This window comes from Pituophis catenifer, unplaced genomic scaffold (assembly GCF_029215685.1).
Source record: "Pituophis catenifer annectens isolate HBS135680 unplaced genomic scaffold, rPitCat1.0.hap2 SCAF_1, whole genome shotgun sequence".
Taxonomy (NCBI): Eukaryota; Metazoa; Chordata; class Lepidosauria; order Squamata; family Colubridae; genus Pituophis; species Pituophis catenifer.
This window is the reverse complement of record NW_027256881.1, coordinates 119,448,198-119,469,174: the sequence shown is the minus strand read 5'-3', so window position 1 is coordinate 119,469,174 and position 20,977 is coordinate 119,448,198. Positions and strand designations below refer to the sequence as shown.

The following is a 20,977-nucleotide window of genomic DNA, read 5'->3' as shown; positions in this document are numbered from 1 at the left end:
TAGAAATGGTAAGGAACATCTCTTCTTTCATACTACCCAGTGTATTCTCCAGGCATACTTTTCATAGTAACATTATTTTAAAAATCTGCATTAGTCTATTTGTATCAGATATTATCAATAATCTATATGTTAATCCATTTAGTGTGCATTAAATATTATTCAGTTGCAGCGTTCAATGTGTTTGGATGTGAGGCATGTTACTGAAATGGAAGCAGATAAACCTTCTGAAGGGATTCAAATTAAATGATTATTTAAGTGAAATCTATGACAATTCTGAATACTGATGTACTGATGAGTAAGATGGTTAGTTATATCCATATATGCATTGCAGTATGGTATGAGTTTTTGGCATGAGCTATTAGGGAGAAAATCTCATCTCTGTGTTTTACTGCTCCAGTGATTTTCCCTGAAGGAAAACAGAGCAAAACAAAGTAAAGGAGATATTTATAAGAGTGCTCTTGAAACAATGTATTTTAAGTAGTTAATACTATTAAGCATTGGTAGCAACAATCCCTTTAGCTTCAAAATATCATGTGATAGAGCACTGCCATAACCATTTAACAGACATAACATAAGGAGACACAAATAAAGTATAAAGAGAACAATGTAGTACAAGCCTACAGTATCAAGAAATGTTGGGTGGCCCATTAATTATTCATTTCAACCGATTTCTCAAAGTATAATCATATCTCATAAATAATGTTATGTTCTGAGTTCATTACTTAGCTTGTCACCTTTCTTGTAATATCATTCCGCAATGGCATTGAACTAGGAATAAATGACAGCTGATGTTTATAAGATGTCACCTTTGTATAAAGCTGCAAAATAGACTTAATAGATACATCCATTTAGACAGGTTTTCTTTTTAGTTTTCTAGTCAGTGAAAGTAGTACTTACATCACCATAAATGTCTACAGTCTTGGTTATTTGGGAGACTTTCTTAATTGAAAATAGAAGCCTGCATTCACATAGTTACTATTGATTTCTATAATTTTATAATGAAAATGCACAAACCAGAGATTGGGACTTATCTTATCACTATATGGTCTGTCTGTGTTTCTCATAGTTTTCTTTTCAGAATAATACTGTGTAAACTGCCTGAGCCTTTCCACTTATCCAGAGTTATTATGTCCAACCACTTAAGCCTCCATTATTAACATAAATGAGGAAGGAGCTTAGTATTTGGATAAAGTGCAAACATTTTATATCTTTGAGTAAATACCACATTTTAACTTGTTCCCATGTCATATTTCTTAATGGAAATGGCATTTGAAATTGTAGTACAAATATACCTTCAGGCCATCTAATCATATTTTGCCTTATTGCACCTGAAAGAGCATCTTACTTTTGTCCAATAGGGGATCAGTGACATGCTTCATACATACTTCATTTGGAACAAAAAATTTAAAATGCTCCAGAACTGCTTAGAGGTACTCCTTAAGCTATATGCTTCATACCAAAGACTTGATTTATGGCAAGGAGCCAAAATAGACTTACTTAGGGATTTAATCAGTGGCAACATCAAGTGCCACTGATTAAATCCCTGAGTAAATCTATTTTGGCCCCTTGCCATAAATCAAATCTTTGGTATGAGACAGTACCTACCCTATGCTTAAGTAGATGTGTAGCTCGTTGTGACAGAGGCTCTTCATATAGGGAGCTGGGGAACAAGCAATTGTTTGCTTGTCATATTTAAAATATACTCTTGATGCCTCTGCTGGCTCTTTCATTGGTGTTGGGTAGTGTAGTCTGCTTCACACAGAGCATCCCATTTACTTGTCAATCTGGAATATAATTGTTGAAGGGGAAGTTATAAATTGCAAGGCACAAGTGCTGTGCAATGTTTCAGTTTAGGTTCAGAAGAGATACTATAGAACAAGAGGGAGCATGAACAAAGCAACTGCCTGTGAAAACAGATATGATGTCTTTAATAAGTCTCAAATAGATGCTGTATTCACAATCCTGGACTTTGTAAAGCTTGTCTTCTGAATTAAATCTAAAACATAGACCATCCCTCTGAAGAGATACTTGGCTATCGCTTCTGACAAGAAGTGAATAAGAAAGGACTCCTACACCTATAGGACACCACAATTATCAGAAACCAAAAGTAGCATCTAAATGAAGTAGAGACTGGAAAATGTTAAGTGATTGTATGTAGTGCCAGTTTAGGAATGAGTTCCAGTCCCAGGGTCTGCTCTTAAATTGCATTTGTAGGGAAACTGGGACAATATTATTGCATAGTACTATACAAGTAGTATTGTGTAATGAACTCGAACCATTGTGTATTTAGCCTGAAGTATTGTGTATTTAACTCGAATTTTGCTATGATAAGTTCCGTTCTTAATTATGGGCAATCGGTAAACAGGGCATTCTAAACCCTGGAGATTATCTGTACACTTTACAGGTTATGAATTAAATTATCTAGAACAGCGGCCCCCAACCTTTTTGGCACCAGGGACTGATTCTATGGGGAGAAGTTTTTCTGCGGACCAGAGGATACGTGGTTTCACATGCTGCCTGCATCCTGCGGATGGAGCTTTGCTTGTTCATTTGCTGGCATGCTGCGGAATGGTGCCAGTCCATGGACCAGGGGTTGGGGATCCCTGATCTAGAACAAAGTTATCATTATCAACAATAAATATGAATAAACATTAAACTCACAATACAAAAAAGCCCTTCTGTGCTCAATTCCAAATGTAAATCTAAAATGAACAAGTTATACTCAAAGAAGAAAAATCTCTGGGCCCTATAAGGCAAATGGATTTCATTTCTATTTTGCTCTGTTGCAATAGTTGATGGACAGTGGCAAGAGTGGAGTACTTGGAGTCAGTGCTCGGTGACTTGCTCCAATGGCACGCAGCAGAGAAGTCGACAATGTACAGCAGCAGCACACGGAGGCTCTGAGTGCAGAGGTCCATGGGCAGAAAGCAGGGAATGTTACAACTCTGAATGTACAGGTACATTACATTCTCTCAGTCCCTTCTTATATGGTGGTGGGAAAAGATTGGCTATTCTTCTTTATTCTCTTAACAGTCTGGGATGCCAAAGAGGCTGAGAGATATTGTTGGGGGGGGGGGTATGGGTACAAGAGATCTTCTTGGGAGTGGGGGGAACAAGATTATCTAGTATGCTTTTGAGCAATTTCTAACCTGTGATCTTCTAGGAAATTGAACTTGGTCTTCTGTTCCTGTAGTCTAATATACCATTCTTACCGTCCTTGGCTAAAAAAGTTGCTTCATATTTAATACATGGCAACATCATTTTTTTTCCCTTCTGCTCATTTGCATTCATTTTTAGAATACCGGGGGAGGGGAAATAGTAAACATAAAATTATTCTTTCTCAGCCCAACTCACCTCACAGGGTTATTGTTGTGGGGCAAATAGGAAGAAGAAGCTATGTTGGATGTGTTCACCAGCTTGAGTTATTTGTAAGAATAATAAAGGTGGGACAGAAATGAATGAATGAATGAATGAATGAATGAATGAATGAATGAATGAATGAGTAAATGAATGAATGAATGAATGAATGAATGAATGAATGAATGAATGAATGAATAGCAGTGTTAAAATAATGGAAGGGGGAATGACAAGTTATAGGGCCTGAATTTAAGAATGCTTCAACAAGATCCATAATAATGCAATGCCTCATTTTGAATAGACTGCAGTTTGAGATATCAAATATGCATCTGCTGCAAAACCTTGTGGACAGAGATATCTTGGTATAGTTATCCGTCAGATGACATCTTGTTTAGATTACTTTAAACTAGTTAATATATTGTTAATATCTTGTTTAGTTTACTTTGAAGAAATTTAAAAAATGCAATCAAAAAATTACTACTGTACAACTCCCAACAATGATTAGGCTGGCTAACTCTGCAGTGCTGAAAACATATATATCATCAAAGTTAAAGTGGTTGTATTGGCTCTTCGTCCTCCTTTGGGCATACTTGAAAAACTCTGGTCTTCTAAAGCTCTAAGTGATTTATTAAGACTAATTTATAGCAGGGAGCAGCACCAAGCTGGCCTTGGCTAACCATGAGGAAGGTCAAGGTCTGACTTGATTAAGGTTTTGAATGGGAGGCTATCACCCTAGGACTGTAGACCAGACTGAGAATTTGGGGAAGAAAAGAAATCCAAGAGGAACACAGAGTAAACCTCCTCCATATTGTTGCCAACCCAACAATATGGATATGTCCTTGTTGTCACCAGGTTAAATTTAAGGGAGATTTCCCTTTTTCCCTTTTCCCATATATAAGCTGCATCCTTTTTGTTATTGCTTCTTTACAGTTTAATGTTGTTTATAGCAGCTTCAAAATCATCTTCTGCATGAGATAAAGACTGATTTAAAAAAAATGTATAGGAAGAAATTCTATTTACCACTTCTTGGGTTATTGAAGGCTACTCCTATATATTTATAGAGCAGACTTTTATAAAAAGAAAAAAGAATATGAAAAAATGAAAGGTATATTTAAGCAACCCTTGTTACATGCAATCATACTTGCCCAAGAAGAAATGTGGGCTGAAGTTTAATCTGTTAAGGGAATCATTTTGTAATGACAGTATATTACTGAAGAATGGCTCAGTATTACAAATTTCAGAAACTTTAAATGTTCTTTCTGGAATGTCTCTTAATCCTGGAGACTGGCAGCTTTTAATTAGTCTTTAAAAGAATTATTGCATAATAAGCAAAGGAGATAAGAAATGCAAATTTTAAATTACCATAATTTAAAAATTTTAATAGTCGCACTGTGCTAAATATTTCCAATATTGTCAAAATAATTTTCCTTCTCCTAATTCTAGCAACCTAGTTAGTTAAGATTTCTGTTTGTTTCCCTTTGTTTTATTTTTAAAATTCATCTGCTTCAAATACTTCATATTCTCCATACAATTTACATGTAATCTATCTTTTTTAATTAACTTGTTTGCATTATGAATAACTTCATGTAGCTCCAGTTCAGTTTCTTTTACTTTAAATTTGCAACAAGTCTTATGCCAATCAAGTTAATAAATTCCATTTTGATTATGTGATTTCTGGTTTTGGCTGAGGTAAAAAACATTTAATTCCAAAATATCTTTGCTGAACAATTTATAATAAGTTTAGTAGATAAAGAATTCTTGGCTAGATTAGTTAATTTGAGACATGTTATAGCAATACATTTATATTTTACTAGCACTTACTATCTCTCTCCCTCTTCCTCCACCACTTTCTACATAGTTTTTTTACTTTTTTTTTTTACTTTCAAAATTGCACATATACCTGACCTGAATTTCCTTGCTGCAGATTTAACTTCAGCACAAAGCTAGGCTTCCAGAATCTTACCTATAAGGAAAGGAAGCATTTTGCCAGTTGCTTTTATTCCGATGCTTTTATTTGTAGTAAATCCTTTTGTTTGAGATTTTAGGATTGTCAGTTTATTAAAGGAAGTATAGAAGGAGCAGCCTGGTTGGAGCAGAGGGAATTAAGCACATTTGGATCACTCCATAATATGTAAGGAGGAAAGAAGGGGGATTTGAGGAATGCAATATATGAAATCCCCAAAGGAGAGGGATCTATGCCAGCTCTCTCCTTTTCTTTCACTGTCTTCTCTTATTTATGTGCTTTTTGGCAAGTCTGAGTTGAATTTTTCCTCTCTCTCACTAGCACTAGGAGAAGGATCAGTACAAAAGACTGGATAGAGGAAACATCTGGGGATTACAACTATTGCTTTTACAGGCTTGTTTTTCCAGTCTAGTTATAAATGTATTCATGTCAGCTCATAGTAACTTGTCAGGTTATGATCACACTTAAAAACTGAAGATGGGCAGAGCAGCAAAGGCAGTAGCAGCAGCTTCCTTTTAAGCCTGTTTTCCAATTGTCACTACCAAGGACAGAGAAGGTTAATTTGGAACTATGTCAGATAGTGCAAGTTCAAGCAACTGATGCACCTTAATTATGTGATAATCTGCAAGATTTTTATATGAAACTGCATAAGAACTTACATTTCCTTTAATTTAATAATAATTTACATTTAAGAGCTGTGGTAGCACAGTGGTTAGAATGCAGTATTGCAGGCTAACTCTGCCAACTGCCAGGAGTTCAATTCTCATCAGGCTCAAAGTTGACTCAGCTTTCCATTCTTCCAAGGTCGGTAAAATGAAGACCCAGATTGTTGGGGGCAATATGCTGACTCTGTCAACCACTTAGAGAGGGCTTTATGGAGCAATATATAAGTCTAAGTGCTATTGCTATTTAAATGATGGTTTTATAATGATTGTTATTCTAAACATATTTTTTTAAGTATTCTACCCAATAATATCTATTTTTATCTATATTTCCTCCCCAAATACCCAGATTTGAAACATTCACTGTGAGAGCTGTAGTTCATAACAAAGATGCTTAATCCAAAGGAAAAACATTAGTCTGAGATCATGTCAGTTTGCTTAAAAATGCAGGCAGAACAAAATTCTCTAGCGTCGGTCCTCACAGTCTTGTTTATGTGCTGCTCTGAATAATATATGTTGACCTAAGCAACGTGAAAAGGGATCTTTGGATGGGTGTTGGTTCCTTTGAAAGCAGAGAGTGGCTTGAAAAGCAAATCACCCATGTGCTCAAACTGCAAAAAGAGGTGGAGCGAACTGAAAAAGCCACTCTATCGATGGGGATAATTTTGAATTCGCTGATGTGGAATTTATAAGGGCCTGCGAAGAATTTGGCCCTCTGCTTTCGACGCTTCATGATGTCCTGAGGTGATGGTGAACTACAGCAGTGTGTGGCATCCTTGACACAGAAAAGAAAACATCCCTTGCTTTCTGTCAGCTTCGTTATCTTATCGGTATAAGCTGGATCACCTTTTTTATCAGCTGCAGTTATGCAGACATTTATATGAAAATAATGGCTTTAAAGTAAATAGCATAAAACTGCACCGGAACAAAATCCTATGTGAGGTTGTGAAGAATGCCAGGACAAAGCTCCTCCTCCTCAGTCACCTTCAGTTGGGTGGGGACACCTTCAACTGACTGAAACCTTCAATTGACAGCTCCATTATAATGTTATAATGCCAGCAGTGGATGAAAGGGAGTCTTTAGCTGATTGACGTGCCTGCAGCAGGCATTTCTCAAAAATGACATTTTCCCATTGTTCAGCAATAAGACATCTCGGCAAAAACTGCTGGAAACGTCTGGGTGCCATGGTGGCAATCACTGCAAGCAGCACCTCCCCTTCCCCATATAGAAACCAATTTTTTCTGCTAGCAATGGCAGGTAGAGGGCAGCACAACATCATCTTAATTGGCCCCCTATCAATTTCCAGGGATTAAGATTGCATTGCTAAATGCCTTCCGAATAGTAGTACTTTTAATGTTGCTTCCCTTGCTTTTAGGGGAGTTTAATGTGCCATTGATTTGCTAACATTTTATTTTATTATTTTATTTTATAATTTCAGTATTTATCAATTAAGGGCAGCTGCTATTCAGAACTGAACTGAAAGGAAGGGCAAAAATCTATGGAAACTGCCTCCTACTGAGGATATTTAAAAAAAAACAAACCCACCATATGACACATTTCAAGAATAGCTTTTTACTGCAAAGTCATAATTCTTCCTAGGATTAGAAACTTTTTATTAATGAAGCTTTTTTTTTAATGGGAGAATTCCTTGGGTGATACTTGAAAAGTTAAATTGATAAGAATTGTTCTGTAAACTGAAGCCAAAGTGGCAAATGAGAATCCTTTTTTCTATCATTAAAGTCTAAAGATTCTTTCCTAGTCTTTTTTTATTTGATTTGGTAGTATTAATAAAAAATATATCAAGAAATTTACAGCAGATGAACACAAGAGATATTGATGGATATAAAAAAATAAATGGTTTGTATTATACTACGTTACAATAGCTGCGGCATATAAATCAAATTTTTAAAAAATGAAAACTGGCAATTATTTAAAATATTACATATTTATATGTTACAATAATGCTGTGAAAATGAGGCTGCCATCAATATATGTTTACAGTGCAATCCAATTCATGCCTATTTAGGAACAATTTCTACTGAATTCAGTGGGATTTGTTCCCAGTTACTGTATTTTTTCAACCATAGCCACCTCTCTTTGCTCTTACAATGTGTAAGGTCCAGCCTTTCCTCCTTATTCAAGAAAGTAAAAACTCATGAAACTTGGCATTTCAAAAGGAACCTTTTATTGAACAGGAGTGATAGCAGGACGAAATCAAAGCAGGCTTTGAGGGCCCTCAGGCAATATAATTAGAATAAAGGAATTAGAAACCCCTCTAATTCCTTTTGTGTATTCAGCCAATCCGCAGGTGTGAAGATGTTATTGTACCAGCTGCTCTGAGAAAGTGATAAGAAAACTTTCTCAAGGTCATGCTCTGCCAGCTTTCGAACGATACAACCCACATGCCCCTCCCACCCCTTACATTCCTCAAAAGGTGAGAAGATTCCAGGACATTAGGCGCCAGGCTAAAGGTTATAAATCAATAGACTACAGGAAATGGGATATATAAGAGAGAAAACAATAAAGTATTAAAGTAGCCAAGGATCTCCCCAACTTCCCCTGAAGAATGGCAGATTCATGGATCTGGCAATATGGACAACACTATATTGTATGTAAGTTTATTTACCAGCTAGATTCAAGCAAATTGCTCTCTCTCTCCCACTGAACTGAAATATATGCTTAACGTTGGCTAGCTTCTGACCATTCTGGATACTTTCTCAAGTAACTTCGTTCTGTCTTTTTTAAATGGCTGCTTTACCCATTTCGGTGGGTTTGTTTGTAATAGCTACTGTTGTGGTATCTAACTATTATATATCTTTTTCTCTTCAGCTAATGGTCAGTGGAATCACTGGGGCCACTGGAGTGGGTGTTCCAAGTCTTGTGATGGTGGCTGGGAGAAGAGAATAAGGATATGCCAAGGTGCAGCTACTACTGGGCAACAGTGTGAAGGAAGCGGAGATGAGGTTAGACGGTGTAGTGAACAGCGATGCCCAGGTAAGTAGCAGGTATGTGTAGAGTGTGGTCCAATATGGCTTTCAGGTTTAACATAATCACATCTAGGATTTAAAATAAAGATGAAACATATCAGGCCTAAGCCCAAAGACGTGTTCTGACCTAGGCTTCCTGAGTCAGTAAAACACACGAGTAGTCCTAAAAACCTCTTTTATTGCAACAGCAGTGAATTCTGTTCATTTACAGATGAGTCCCAAATAGTTGTAAAGAGTTCTTTGGGATAAGAACCCACCTTTATCTCCCTTGACATGCTGCCAAAGACCTAATTGGCAAAGCCACACGGAGTCCAGTATCAAACAGAGCTTCAGACTTTAAACTGAACAGAATTAACAATGTTGCTTCCTTCAAGGGCCCACATGCCTTTGCTCCTCTTTTAAGTCTTATGGGAGGGGCCAATCATCTCCAAGTCCTACTCCCGAGTTATCCCTTTTGTTCTAACTGTTCTTGTCTTCTGGCTGCTCTGTGCATACACACACTGGGAACAGGCTCCCCCTGTTCCTCTGCCTCACTGAGGTCCGACTCTGGAGGCTCTGGAGGCAGCACGTACCTCCCAGATGGCCCTTTCTCTGCCTCTGATGCAGAGCCCTCATCTGAGCCTTCCCCAGACTCCAGGACTGCCGGCAGACCACAACAAGACGACACATTGAAATTAAATTGAGCCCTGTTCTTTTTTTGTATACATCTAATAGACAAAAATCTTACCTGATTAAAACTATAATCATCTAATTCAAATAGATATGGGCTTCTATAAATTTTTTATTCCTTTCCCCATACAGTTCAGGACTGTACGGTCTCTTATTTTGGACTTCTGCTGTCTCTTCCTTGGGAAGCCACCTTAGGAAAAGAGCAGGCAGAACTGAGGGTGGACTAAAACATGTCATTAGTTTAGAATACTTGCATTGCCACAAGAAACCCCAAAACAACCCTCTTTGAATTCCATTGACCCTTATCTAGCACTAATTTAGTGCTGGTAATTAGTTGACCAGATTTTTGTGTATAGGCTTCAATAAATCATTTATGCTGCAATCTACACAAATGCTCCTGATTCTTTGCACCTGACAGTCATGGTGCAATTGCTGAGATGCCTCCCAAGTCCTTCTCCACCTGCACATTTCATCATAAAGAAACAATTAAAATGTCAAACTCCTAAAACAACTAGCAAACTATATTTGTAAATTGCCATCAGGTAAAAGCTTGATCATTATTTATTATCATGCTTTGAAGAAAAATGGACTGATTTCTCTGAAGAGGAAGATGTTGGTGGTGTTGTGGGAACTGTGGTTGGAATAATGGATAATGATTTATCAATAGCAATAGTATTTAGACTTATATACCACTTTACAGTGCTTTACAGCCCGCTCTAAGTGGTTTACAGAGTCAGCCTATTGCCCCCAACAATCTGGGTCCTCATTTTACCCACCTTGGAAGGATGGAAGGCTGAGTCACCCTTGAGCCGGTGAGATTTGAATTGCCAAATTTCAGGCAGCTGACAGGCAGCAGAAGTAGCTTGCAGTACTGCATTCTAACCACTTCGCCACTGCGACTCTTTTAAGTTTGATAATTGGCTACAAATAATGTTGTAAGCCATTCCTACTTCTTCACTAACTGTGTCCCTCATAAATTATTTCAGTTTGATACATGATGACTTTTTAATACTCGACACAAGTATTAAAAATAGATGAAATTTGAAATGCTGAAAATCAGATTTGTTTTTGTTAAAATCATTTGTTACAAAGTTGTTACTTTAAATTCTACTCTTAAATTCATATAATCATCATAAGTAGAAACAGCAAACTGGATAAGGACTTGAGTTTTCATTAAGAATTAGAAACATTTCAGTGTGAAAGGCAATCACTCAACGGGTTTTGCAAAATGTAGGGAACCGGCATATCAGATTCTGCTGATCTCACAATACCTCTTCAGGGTATGAATAATGACCTGCTATTTCATCCTCCTTTCTGATAATGCTTGGATCCAGATTTGGCCTTCTGGCAGATCAATCAGATGCTCTGTTATTGAATTATATCCCATCCTTTTCATTCAAAGTTAAATAATGAAAACTGTGGAAGAAAAATCTTAATGTAAGTTAAAACTGGTTCATAAAATTACATTGAAATCTCATTTGCCTTATTAGAACTTAAATATATGCTGCTTATTACTATGTAATATTACTACATTATTACTACTACATTATTATTACTACATTAATCCTATGTGTGTCTACTAAGGACTAAGGCCATTTAACAAAATTTAGTCTTAGGAAACTTTGTGTAGGATTGCAGTCTATAGCTTTGATCGTAATAAATGAAAATGTGTAAAATGTACTTAACTTGAGTACAGTCCATTCTCTGTACTCCAAGGTAATTACAGAATCTTTCCCTTTGCAAACAGAGGAAGGACAAATGTTCATTCAATCATCTGAAATAATAATTGGACAAAATTAATTGATATCTTTCTATTCCTGTTAGTGTTTTTTTTTTTTTTTGCATAGAGCAAATTAGTTCAGTTATGTAATTGTTATGTATTTTAGCTTGATATTGTAAATGCTATTTCATTTTATGTATTTTAGTATCTTCATTAAATACATAAAATATATTTCATTATGACAATAGATGATAAATCCTCCTTAATTATACAAACACAAATATGACAGCAAACTAACAAAGAAAAGGCCATTATGGATGACTTAGTATGTAATTTCAAGATATTTGTGAATATCTAAGGTAATTTCACTGGGATCAATTTTTTTTCCCCCGAGGCAAGCACAGAGTCAGGACTGGATAGTGCTTTATTCTCTGTTCCTGTTCATAGATCAGTGGTGGATTTCAAAAATTTTTACTACTGGTTCTGTGGGCATGGCTTGGTGGGCATGGCAGGGGAAGTATACTGTAAAATCTCCATTTCCTCCACAATCCGGGGAAGGTTAGTGCAAAATCCCCATTTTCTCCCAGTCAGCTGGGACTTGGGAGGCAGAGAATAGATGGGGGCGGGGCCAGTCAGAATTTTTATTACTGGTTCTCCGAACTACTCAAAATTTCCACTACTGGTTCTCCAGAATTGGTCAGAACCTGCTGAAACCCACCTCTGACATAGATACATATCTAATGCTATCCAAGTAGTGAAATAGGTTAGATCTGTATATTTCTCCTCCCTTTTTAACCTTTCTCCTTCACTTGGTGAAATCACATGAAGTCCTGGGAAGCCTGTGCTAGACATTAAGCAACCAACAATCTAAAATCAGCATAATTACAAAAGGTGCTAAAAGCCTTTGGAAAACCTAATAAGAAACTTGCACGGTCAGAATTATTCCACAGTTTAATTGTCCAGTGGACCCTGCAGCTGCATGTTCACGATCTCTTATTTCTAGTTTACTATCTGTCACTATAAAGCTTGCTTTGAACAATATATAAGTTAGTGGGATAATCAGCCATGATAGAGATCAGAGCTGCAAAGTGAAATGGGAGAAAGAGCCTAATCTCACTCTGCTCTTTCATAGTACAATCTTCTCCATACGAAGTCAACATTATGGGAATGCAAAAGATATATGTGGTCCCTGAGACATGGCTGTTCCAATAGAATTGGGGATCCAACATCTATCAACTGTTGATTAGACCACTTCTGGACTATATATATATAGTCCAGAATATATATATAGAACATACTATATGTGTGTGTGTGTGTGTGTGTGTGTGTGTGTGTGTGTGTTTTCTGAGGTTTTCGCAGGTGTTTGTATGTAGGTCTTTGGTTATTCGGGTTTTCTCCTGCGTAAAATTGGAAGCGGCTTGGCGACGTTTCAACGAAGTCTCATTCGTCATCTTACAGGCTGGTGTTTTCAGCTTTGTGCTTCTAGGAGCAATGTTCTAGAAGCACATTAAAAGCCAAAAACACCAGCCTGAAGATGACGAATGAGATTTCGTCGAAACGTCGCCAAGCCACTTCCACTTTTACGCGGGAGAAAACCTGAATAACCAAAGACCTACACACACACACACACACACACACACACACACACACACACACATTTACCCTACACTCTAGCAAATCAATGCAAACCCACAGCATTGTATGAAACAGTCAACAGTAAAACATCCAAAATCCATCCAAATATCTCCAACAATTGTACTTCCAGCTTCTCCTTTAAATGCCTTTTATGTCAGAGATAATTACAGCAATAAAAATGTAATTACATATGCAGATATGGTTCGCTCAGATTCTATAAATAAACTAAAAACACAGCAAGAACTCTTAGTGTAAACTGGAATATACCATTCCTTCAAGAATGAAGGAGGAGTCCCCTCCCCCCCCCGAAGTTTATTATCAGAGAACTACTGTCCTCAGCTGCCCATTTCTATGTTGCCTCCTCTTTACTCCATCTCATTGCTCAAGGTTGGTGGCAACAAGAAAGCATGCTGAAGGATATTGGAAAGCCTTTTTCTTAGTTCAGGTACTAATACTGTAGGTGACTATAGCTTAATTGTGATTCCCAGCCCTCAGGCTAGGAATAGAGCTCTTCCATTTGCAAATCAATCTCTAACTCAGAAATAAGCAATCTGACGTCCTTCAGTTATTTTAGGATATTATATCTAACTAACTGGTTGGGAATTATAAAAATCATACTGCAACATATGGTTGAAGCCTTAGATTGCATTTTTTTGCCTAGGTAATAAATAATAGCACATTTGGATGGTAAGTGATTTACTGCACAATATCCAAAACAGAGCAAATTTTGACATGTTTGGTCAGTCAAGCACAGGTCTCTTGTGATTGAGACACAGTTGTGACGGAGAAGAACCGCTACCCCCTATAGCTCCACTTCCATGTAGTTAATACCTGGTCCTTGTCTGCATGCCAGGGCATAAGAGGTTGCTTAATATGAGGTGGCTCACCTTGGATGAGAATGTTAGGAAACCCAAATACCATAAGGCTATCTAAACCAATATAACAAATAAGCAAACATTTGATCAAGTCTGGATCATCACCCATGGGGGAAAGGTAAACTTCTAATCATGGGATAAGACTCTTCCATTGTTTATTTAACTGAGAAATGAAGTCTTGCAGAGAGAGCAAAGAATTAGCAATGATATATAGGAGATATATTCCCTAATCCTGGAGTTTTAGAACAGGAGTACACATCCTTTTCCTAAAAGCAACCACCTTTGGAGTGAAGAAGAAACCTGTACCCTACCCACAATGGCTTGAGCAAAAACATAATCTGAATCTGATTTAATTTTAATTGCATTTAAGTATATTTATTAAAATTAATTAAATGTTTTATCCTCTATTATTTTGATACATTGTTCCATCAAAAATTATTATTTGAAGGGTCTGGCAGGTTGCATCCAAAGCTTAGAAGAAGATCCAAAGCTTAGGAAGATATAGATAATTTTTGCTCTTTTTCAAGGTTTGGTCTCCTTGCTTCTTTATGTTTATTAAAGCCAGTTTTCTTTCTGGTCTTGGAAATCTGTCCAGTTCAGGAAATACTGCATGTACTGGAACCCAATGTTTCTGCAAAGCATCCCCCATGCTTTAATTTTTGCTCATTTTGTTCTTAGAAGATGCATTCTGAGGTTACCCTCTGCCCTAGGTTTTCAGCCAGCTTTATATCATTGAAAACACACTAGTTCACTCTTGCCCTCATGCTAAGCTACAAGAAACATAATAGAAAAGGGTTGACAAGGTCAGAGCATGCAACTCTTGATTAAGAACAAGAGGCTTCTGTAGAAGAGTCTTCTGTAGACAGACTTCCCTGACTTCTGTGCTCCAGGCATATTTCCCACTGGTGATGAGTAGCCCTTGGAGTCTGCAGCAGATTCTTTGCAATGCTGACAGCTTGTTGCTCTCCATGCATAAAACTTGCAACTGGAAAGTATTTATGAACGTTTGGAGCAGAGATGAGATGGATGTAGGTGGTGACTGCAGTTTGTTCCCTGTTTGGGGGCTATAGACTACCAAGGAAAAGATTTTATAGCAATAAAAGAAGAAGAAGAAGCCACCATATTTATATATGAGAAAGTGTAAGTGAAAGGCATAGTGAAGACAGTTGTATCAGTTTTGGTTTGTTGGTTTGTGTCAGTTTTGGTTTGTACTGCTCTTTTGTCTTCACTTCCTCCTTGCTCTTTCCTGGCACATTAGATCCTTGGAGTGGAATTTGGTATTGGGTGCATAGTTTTGGAAGTGACAGGGCAAAATTGTTCTAAGGCTTCTAAAGTCCTCAAATTCTTATTTATATTTTGAAAGAGTCTCTTTTATGCCAAGTGCTGCATTTGGGAGAAATGTGCAATGAAGCCCTACCCATCCCCAAGTGTGAGTTCACAATATGAACCCAAGAAGACCTAATTCTTTGCTCTGCTCTATAATACTACCTGTATGTAGTATAATTACTACCTGTAGTATATAATTACTTATATACTAATGGCAATGTGTTATGAATGCTGAATTGCACATATTTTTAAATAATATTTTATTGCCAGTTTGGTCATTTTAAATATCAATAATCTGTATACTCAATATTGGTATAATCAATATACTGTATATCAGATATACACTCTACTGTATTATCTATGCTTATGGTGCATGTCATGCCTGGAACAGAGAAGTAAGGTATGAACAAATTCACTCTCTGGAAGCCAGAGGGATGCCCCCAAATTCAGAAAGTTAAATTAGACATTGGATTGCCTCTCCTCCCTCTTTTCCAGCCTTGAAGTTGGAAGTCTGTGCTGAGCACACTCTGATCTTGTGGCTGATCTGAGGTTATGGACAGACAGTGATAATTCACTAAATCTTAAATCTTTGTAGCACTGAGGCATTCTGGCTGTCCTAAGTAACTTTATATTATTTCAATAACTTTTCTGAATTTATTCCTTCCTGAATTAAACCACCTAATAAAACATTTTTTCTTCGTACTTTTGCCCTATGATTCAGAAACTGACAAGGGCATTCCAACGAAACAGTAGGATTCCTTTTCCTGTGGTTTAGCTATATTCCTGAAAATTCAATTTTTTTTCCAACTTTCTCTTTGCTCCAGAAGTGGATACATTCTAGAACTTCTGAAATATATCTGCTGTCATCCCCAGATAGCATGACCCCATGTGAAGAAAATCAGAAAAAATAAGGGTCCAACATAATTCCAGACTGAATATAGTCATTTTAGTTCATAGCTATTTTGCATATAATTCTTGAAAGAGTATTGCACATATAAAACATGTCTCAAATCAAGTATGACTTTTGATTATAGAAACAAAGCCCTATAATTTTATTGGCAATCCTAATGAAGTTCTGTATCCTGGTTTTCTTTAGGAATTACAAAAACTGTATTTCTGGGGAGGTTTTTTTGGTGATCTCTTATCCAAGCACTAATCAGGATTGAATTTCCATATGTTGTCTTCAAGAAGAGCCAAATTTGCTAGGTGTCACTGCCTACTGGTAGGCAATCTGTTAATCAATGGCCCTCCTGTTTTATTTCTTGACATTTTTTTGGTAGAAAGTCCCTTTCAGTATCTCATTACCCCTAATTTAAAATAATAGATGACTGTCAGGGCTTATTTACTGATATATTAATTCCATCTCCTAATTCAAGTAGAAGCACACTTCTCTTATAGTCAGGTGTGATGCTACTGGTACAACATCTCCTGTGATCTTACAGACTAGCAACATTTGAAATGAGCATAAATTAAATATCTATCCGCCTTAGAGATGTACATTTGTTGGCAATTGTGACCAGCATGTCATGATTTATAATTATCATATAGTTAAATCTCTTTGATCTTACAAGAAATTTTGTCATGCTTATCAGCTTTGTGCATAAGGCCAGTAACATATAATCATTGCTGTTTTGATAGCTGGTGAAGGAGAATAATTGAAGGAAAATAATCTAAGATTACACTGTGCCGATTCAGAGGATTCTTTCAGGCATAAAAGCCCTGATGAAAACATGAATGCTTGGCATGCAAAATGGCAATTCCTTCTACAATTTGTCGGGGACAGAAGTGACTGTGTATCCCCAGGATATAAGCTCTAGAAGAGCTATGCCCTTGCATTGACTTAAGAAATAGACTGCTAGGCTCTGGAGTCAGCTAAACAATTGCTCAAATTAATTTGACAGAATTGTTTGTCACCACGTGGAACAGCTCCTTCTGTGAGCAAAAGGGAAAAACTGAAAATGGATAATTTGTCTGTTGTAAGGCTAAGCTGAATAAGACTTGGAAAAAGGTTTTCTAAATGCTGTAAAAATAAGGACAAATCACATACAACAGCCTAAAGTTTTTACCTCCATACCTCCATACAATAATAATAATAATAATATAAATTAATGATATTTCTGGTGCAGTCAAAATATTCTATTAATTTTATGGGGATTTTAAAAAAATATTTAGTTCTAATCTAATTTTGATTAAAAACAACTTTAGGTCAAGGAAAGGGCAAGATATCATACTACATAGTTATCATTTTCACTAATAAAACAGAAATGTTTGTGATTTGATAATTGTGTGATGATTAAATTGCTTAAATAAGGTGTGTCCAAGCTATGGTCCACAGGCTGCATGTGGCCCTGGGCAGCTAATACTGCAGCCCCACAAAATCGAAAACTTTTAACTTTATTATGTGATTTATACACTGTATGTTAACTATGTTATATATTTTATAGGCAGCCCAAGACAATTCCTCTTCTCTCAATGTGGTTTAGGCAAGCCCAAAGGTTGGACAACTATGGCTTAGATATTGAACCAAAGTTAAAAGTTCATCTTCACTTTTGTAAAAGTAGAGCAGTGATTTCATTGTGGAAAAAAAAAGTGTCATTTTAAGAGTAAAAGCTCAAGTAACAGAAAAAGTGGGTTTCTAAAAAGAAAAAAAATGCTGACATATGCTAGTGATAACCATAAATCTGAAAATTGTGTGCACAAGCATTCTTGTTTATTTGTTAGATTTATACCTATATCTGACAACAAACAACAACATAAAAGCCATTCATTTATTTAGCGTATGGCATCTACAGAGGTCATGCAAGGTATAGTAGGGAGCATATAAGCTTGCCCAAGATTAAAAAAAAAAAAACAAATAAACCCCAATGCAATACAAGTTGTTGTTGGCTTTTATGCAATTTAAAAACCTGTTTTATAAATATATAAAAGGGAGGGAGAGGGAAGAGAGAGAGAGAGAAATGTTGAGAGTTGTGTTAATTGAGATCACCAGTATAGAGTTCATGGATCTCTATACTTTTTCGATCCATCCAGTAGGCTAGGATGAAGCAAGATTTGTCTGGAAAATCCTTCTTTCTTTGAAATTTTCTTTTTTCCTTGCCAATCAACACGCCTAATGTGACTAACATTATTGCACAGCATGACTAACAAAAACAAAACTACGGACAAGCATAATATGGCAATAGGCAAAATAAAAATGCTACTTCTTCCTAGAAGCAAATTGTGTTCATTTATTACTTCTAGTATTACTTCTTCTTTTAAATAAGCTCCAAACCAGTTTATACATTTTAAATAATTTCAAAGATATAAATGTGTTGTTCATTAATAAAATTAATAAACAGAATATGATAGTATGTCAAATAGCAAGTGGATGATAAAATGGAAACCATATTTTAGAACCAAGACTGCTAGCATGGTGATCCATTTGAAGAAATCATTGAAAAAGGATTTGAATAAGGAGCCTTGGTGGCGCAACGGACTAAACTGCTATTAAAGTAGCACTTAGCTGCCAGCTGCCTGCAATTACTGCGAGTTCAATTCTCACCAGGCTCAAGGTTGACTCAGCCTTCCATTCTTCCGAGGTAGGTAAAATGAGGACCCGGATTGTGGAGGCAATAAGCTGATGATCGCGAGGCTCAGCTGGGATCGTCAGAGGCTTTTAAAAGCATTTTTTCTGCAACCTCTTTGGCCGAAGAGGTTGTAGAAAAAAAAATGCCTTTAAAAGCCTCTGACGATCCCAGCTGAGTTGCCTGATCATCAGAGGCTTCTAAAAGCATTTTTTTCTGCAACCTCTTAAGGTTGTAGAAAAAATACTTTTAAAAGCTAAAAAAAAAAATGGCCACGCCCACCCAGTCACATTACACCACCACCACCAAGCCACGCCCACAGAACCGGTAGTAACAAATTTTAGATTTCACCCCTGAACTGTTGTAATTTGAGGACTATGTGTAGAACAAAACCAGATTTCCCAACCACTCTGTCCCAAGGCCTGGGAGAATTGCTGAGCTTTTCAGTGCCTTTTGGAACACCATCAGGGTGGTAGCCATACATATTTCTAGGGAAATACTCTTCCAGAGAGTAGGCACTACAACAGTTTATCTCACCCACTGTTTCATATGGATGTTTCTCAGGAAGGCTGAAGCTGCCTGAATCTAATCTTTTCCTCATCAACAGTGATTGAAACAGACCATAGAGAAAGGAGGAGAATCACCATAATATGGTGCTTTCCACTCCCAAACTCTGCTGAAAGCGATACCATTATTGACACTGTCACAATTTAAAACAACTAGTCCCTTTTAATAATTTAAACAATACAGCCAAAAGATGAACAGAGGTAGATGCAAGCATTTTATATTGACTCATCAGTACCTACATTACAATAACATGGTTAAAATCAGCCTCAGATATAAGATCTAGCAAGAGCATTAATTAAGCATATAATGTATGCAGGAAAGCAACCAATGGCAAGCCTTACACCCACCTACACGCAGGTGTAGATTGACATAAAACCATTTCTGCACACACAAGGTGGGCTTCAAACGCTTAACTGCCTCAGCAAAACGCAGGAAACAAGAGTTCCTGGGGCACAGTAGAACTTTAAATGCAGAGTTTTGATCCACTTAGTGACCCGTAGATAGTGTATCTCGATGGCCGAAGAAGGCATTTTATGGCCATGATTTGCTGTTGTTGTTGGACTACTCAAGGCTGTTTGGACCCATTTCATTTTTTCCCCATGTTTTATTTATTTTATTTATAATACTTTTCATCTCCATTGAACATTGCGTGAACTGGGTATAATTCTTTAAAAATGCATAGTTCGCATATTTGTTTGGAAACATTTCAGAAGATGCTCCTTTATTCTGAAAGCCAAACACCCATCAGTTCTGCCAATGTAATCGTCTCCACAATTACAAATTGATAAACACAATGAGTTTTGGTGCTGATAGGTTGTGTTTCCTTAATTAAGGGCAGAGGTAGCCTCTGGGTTTCATGTAATATATGAAGCTCAGCCATACTGAATGTTGCTTCAGTTAAAGTGTTTTATCACAAGTGGCTGAGAGATCAAGGAGCACAAGGATGAATGCGCCATCCTGTTAATGACCATCAAAAAACATTAACAAGCATGACCAATGTTGTTTTTGTACTATATTTGTGCCTGAAATCTTACTGGATCCTCCATGATATTTTGGAACCTACCTCCTTAAAACCTTCCTTCTTGGAGACTATAAAGAAATTGTCCAGGATTATTGAATCCAGCAATGTTTTTTTTAAGGAGGGTCAAAGGAACCACCCACTTTCTGGGAAAAGCTGGATGAATCACTCCCAAACAGCTTTAAATACCCAGGAAAGGTTTGGATCTAAGAAACAGGTGACTGGGTTCACAGTTTGAAGGAACCTGTCCACTTCATCTGGAGCTACAGACTGAAGCCCAACACAGGGAAACCCACAAGCAAGTCAACTGCACTTGCCTAGTTGGAGTCCAACTCTCAGCAAATCTAAATTATTTATCTCTGAGATCACTATAATATTCTTTCAGCAGCCCAGGTTCCTGTGACTCATCCCTACTCAGCAAAGAATGAGCGATCCTGATCAGGGTCATTGAATATCTATCTATGGATGCATAAAGGTAGTGAAATGACATTTTGCCACCATTACCATCACATTATAACCCCAAATATGGGCTCTTGATCAGGTTTGGTCAAATTTTCTCTTCCTCTAATGATGCTCCAGGCATCTCGTCTGGTGCTTCATTTCCCAGAGCTGTTTATAAAACTAAAACTAGGATC

General features: G+C 37.0%; 1 protein-coding gene across 1 annotated transcript in view; it reads left to right on the top strand.

Moving 5' to 3' along the window:
- ADGRB3 (adhesion G protein-coupled receptor B3) overlaps positions 1 to 20,977 on the top strand; it is a 487,840-nt gene that overhangs the window by 163,376 nt on the left and 303,487 nt on the right. The window contains exons 5-6 of the mRNA XM_070954680.1: positions 2,793 to 2,957; positions 8,812 to 8,976. Coding sequence (XP_070810781.1) covers positions 2,793 to 2,957; positions 8,812 to 8,976 — 330 coding nt within the window. The remainder of the gene's footprint in view (positions 1 to 2,792; positions 2,958 to 8,811; positions 8,977 to 20,977) is intronic.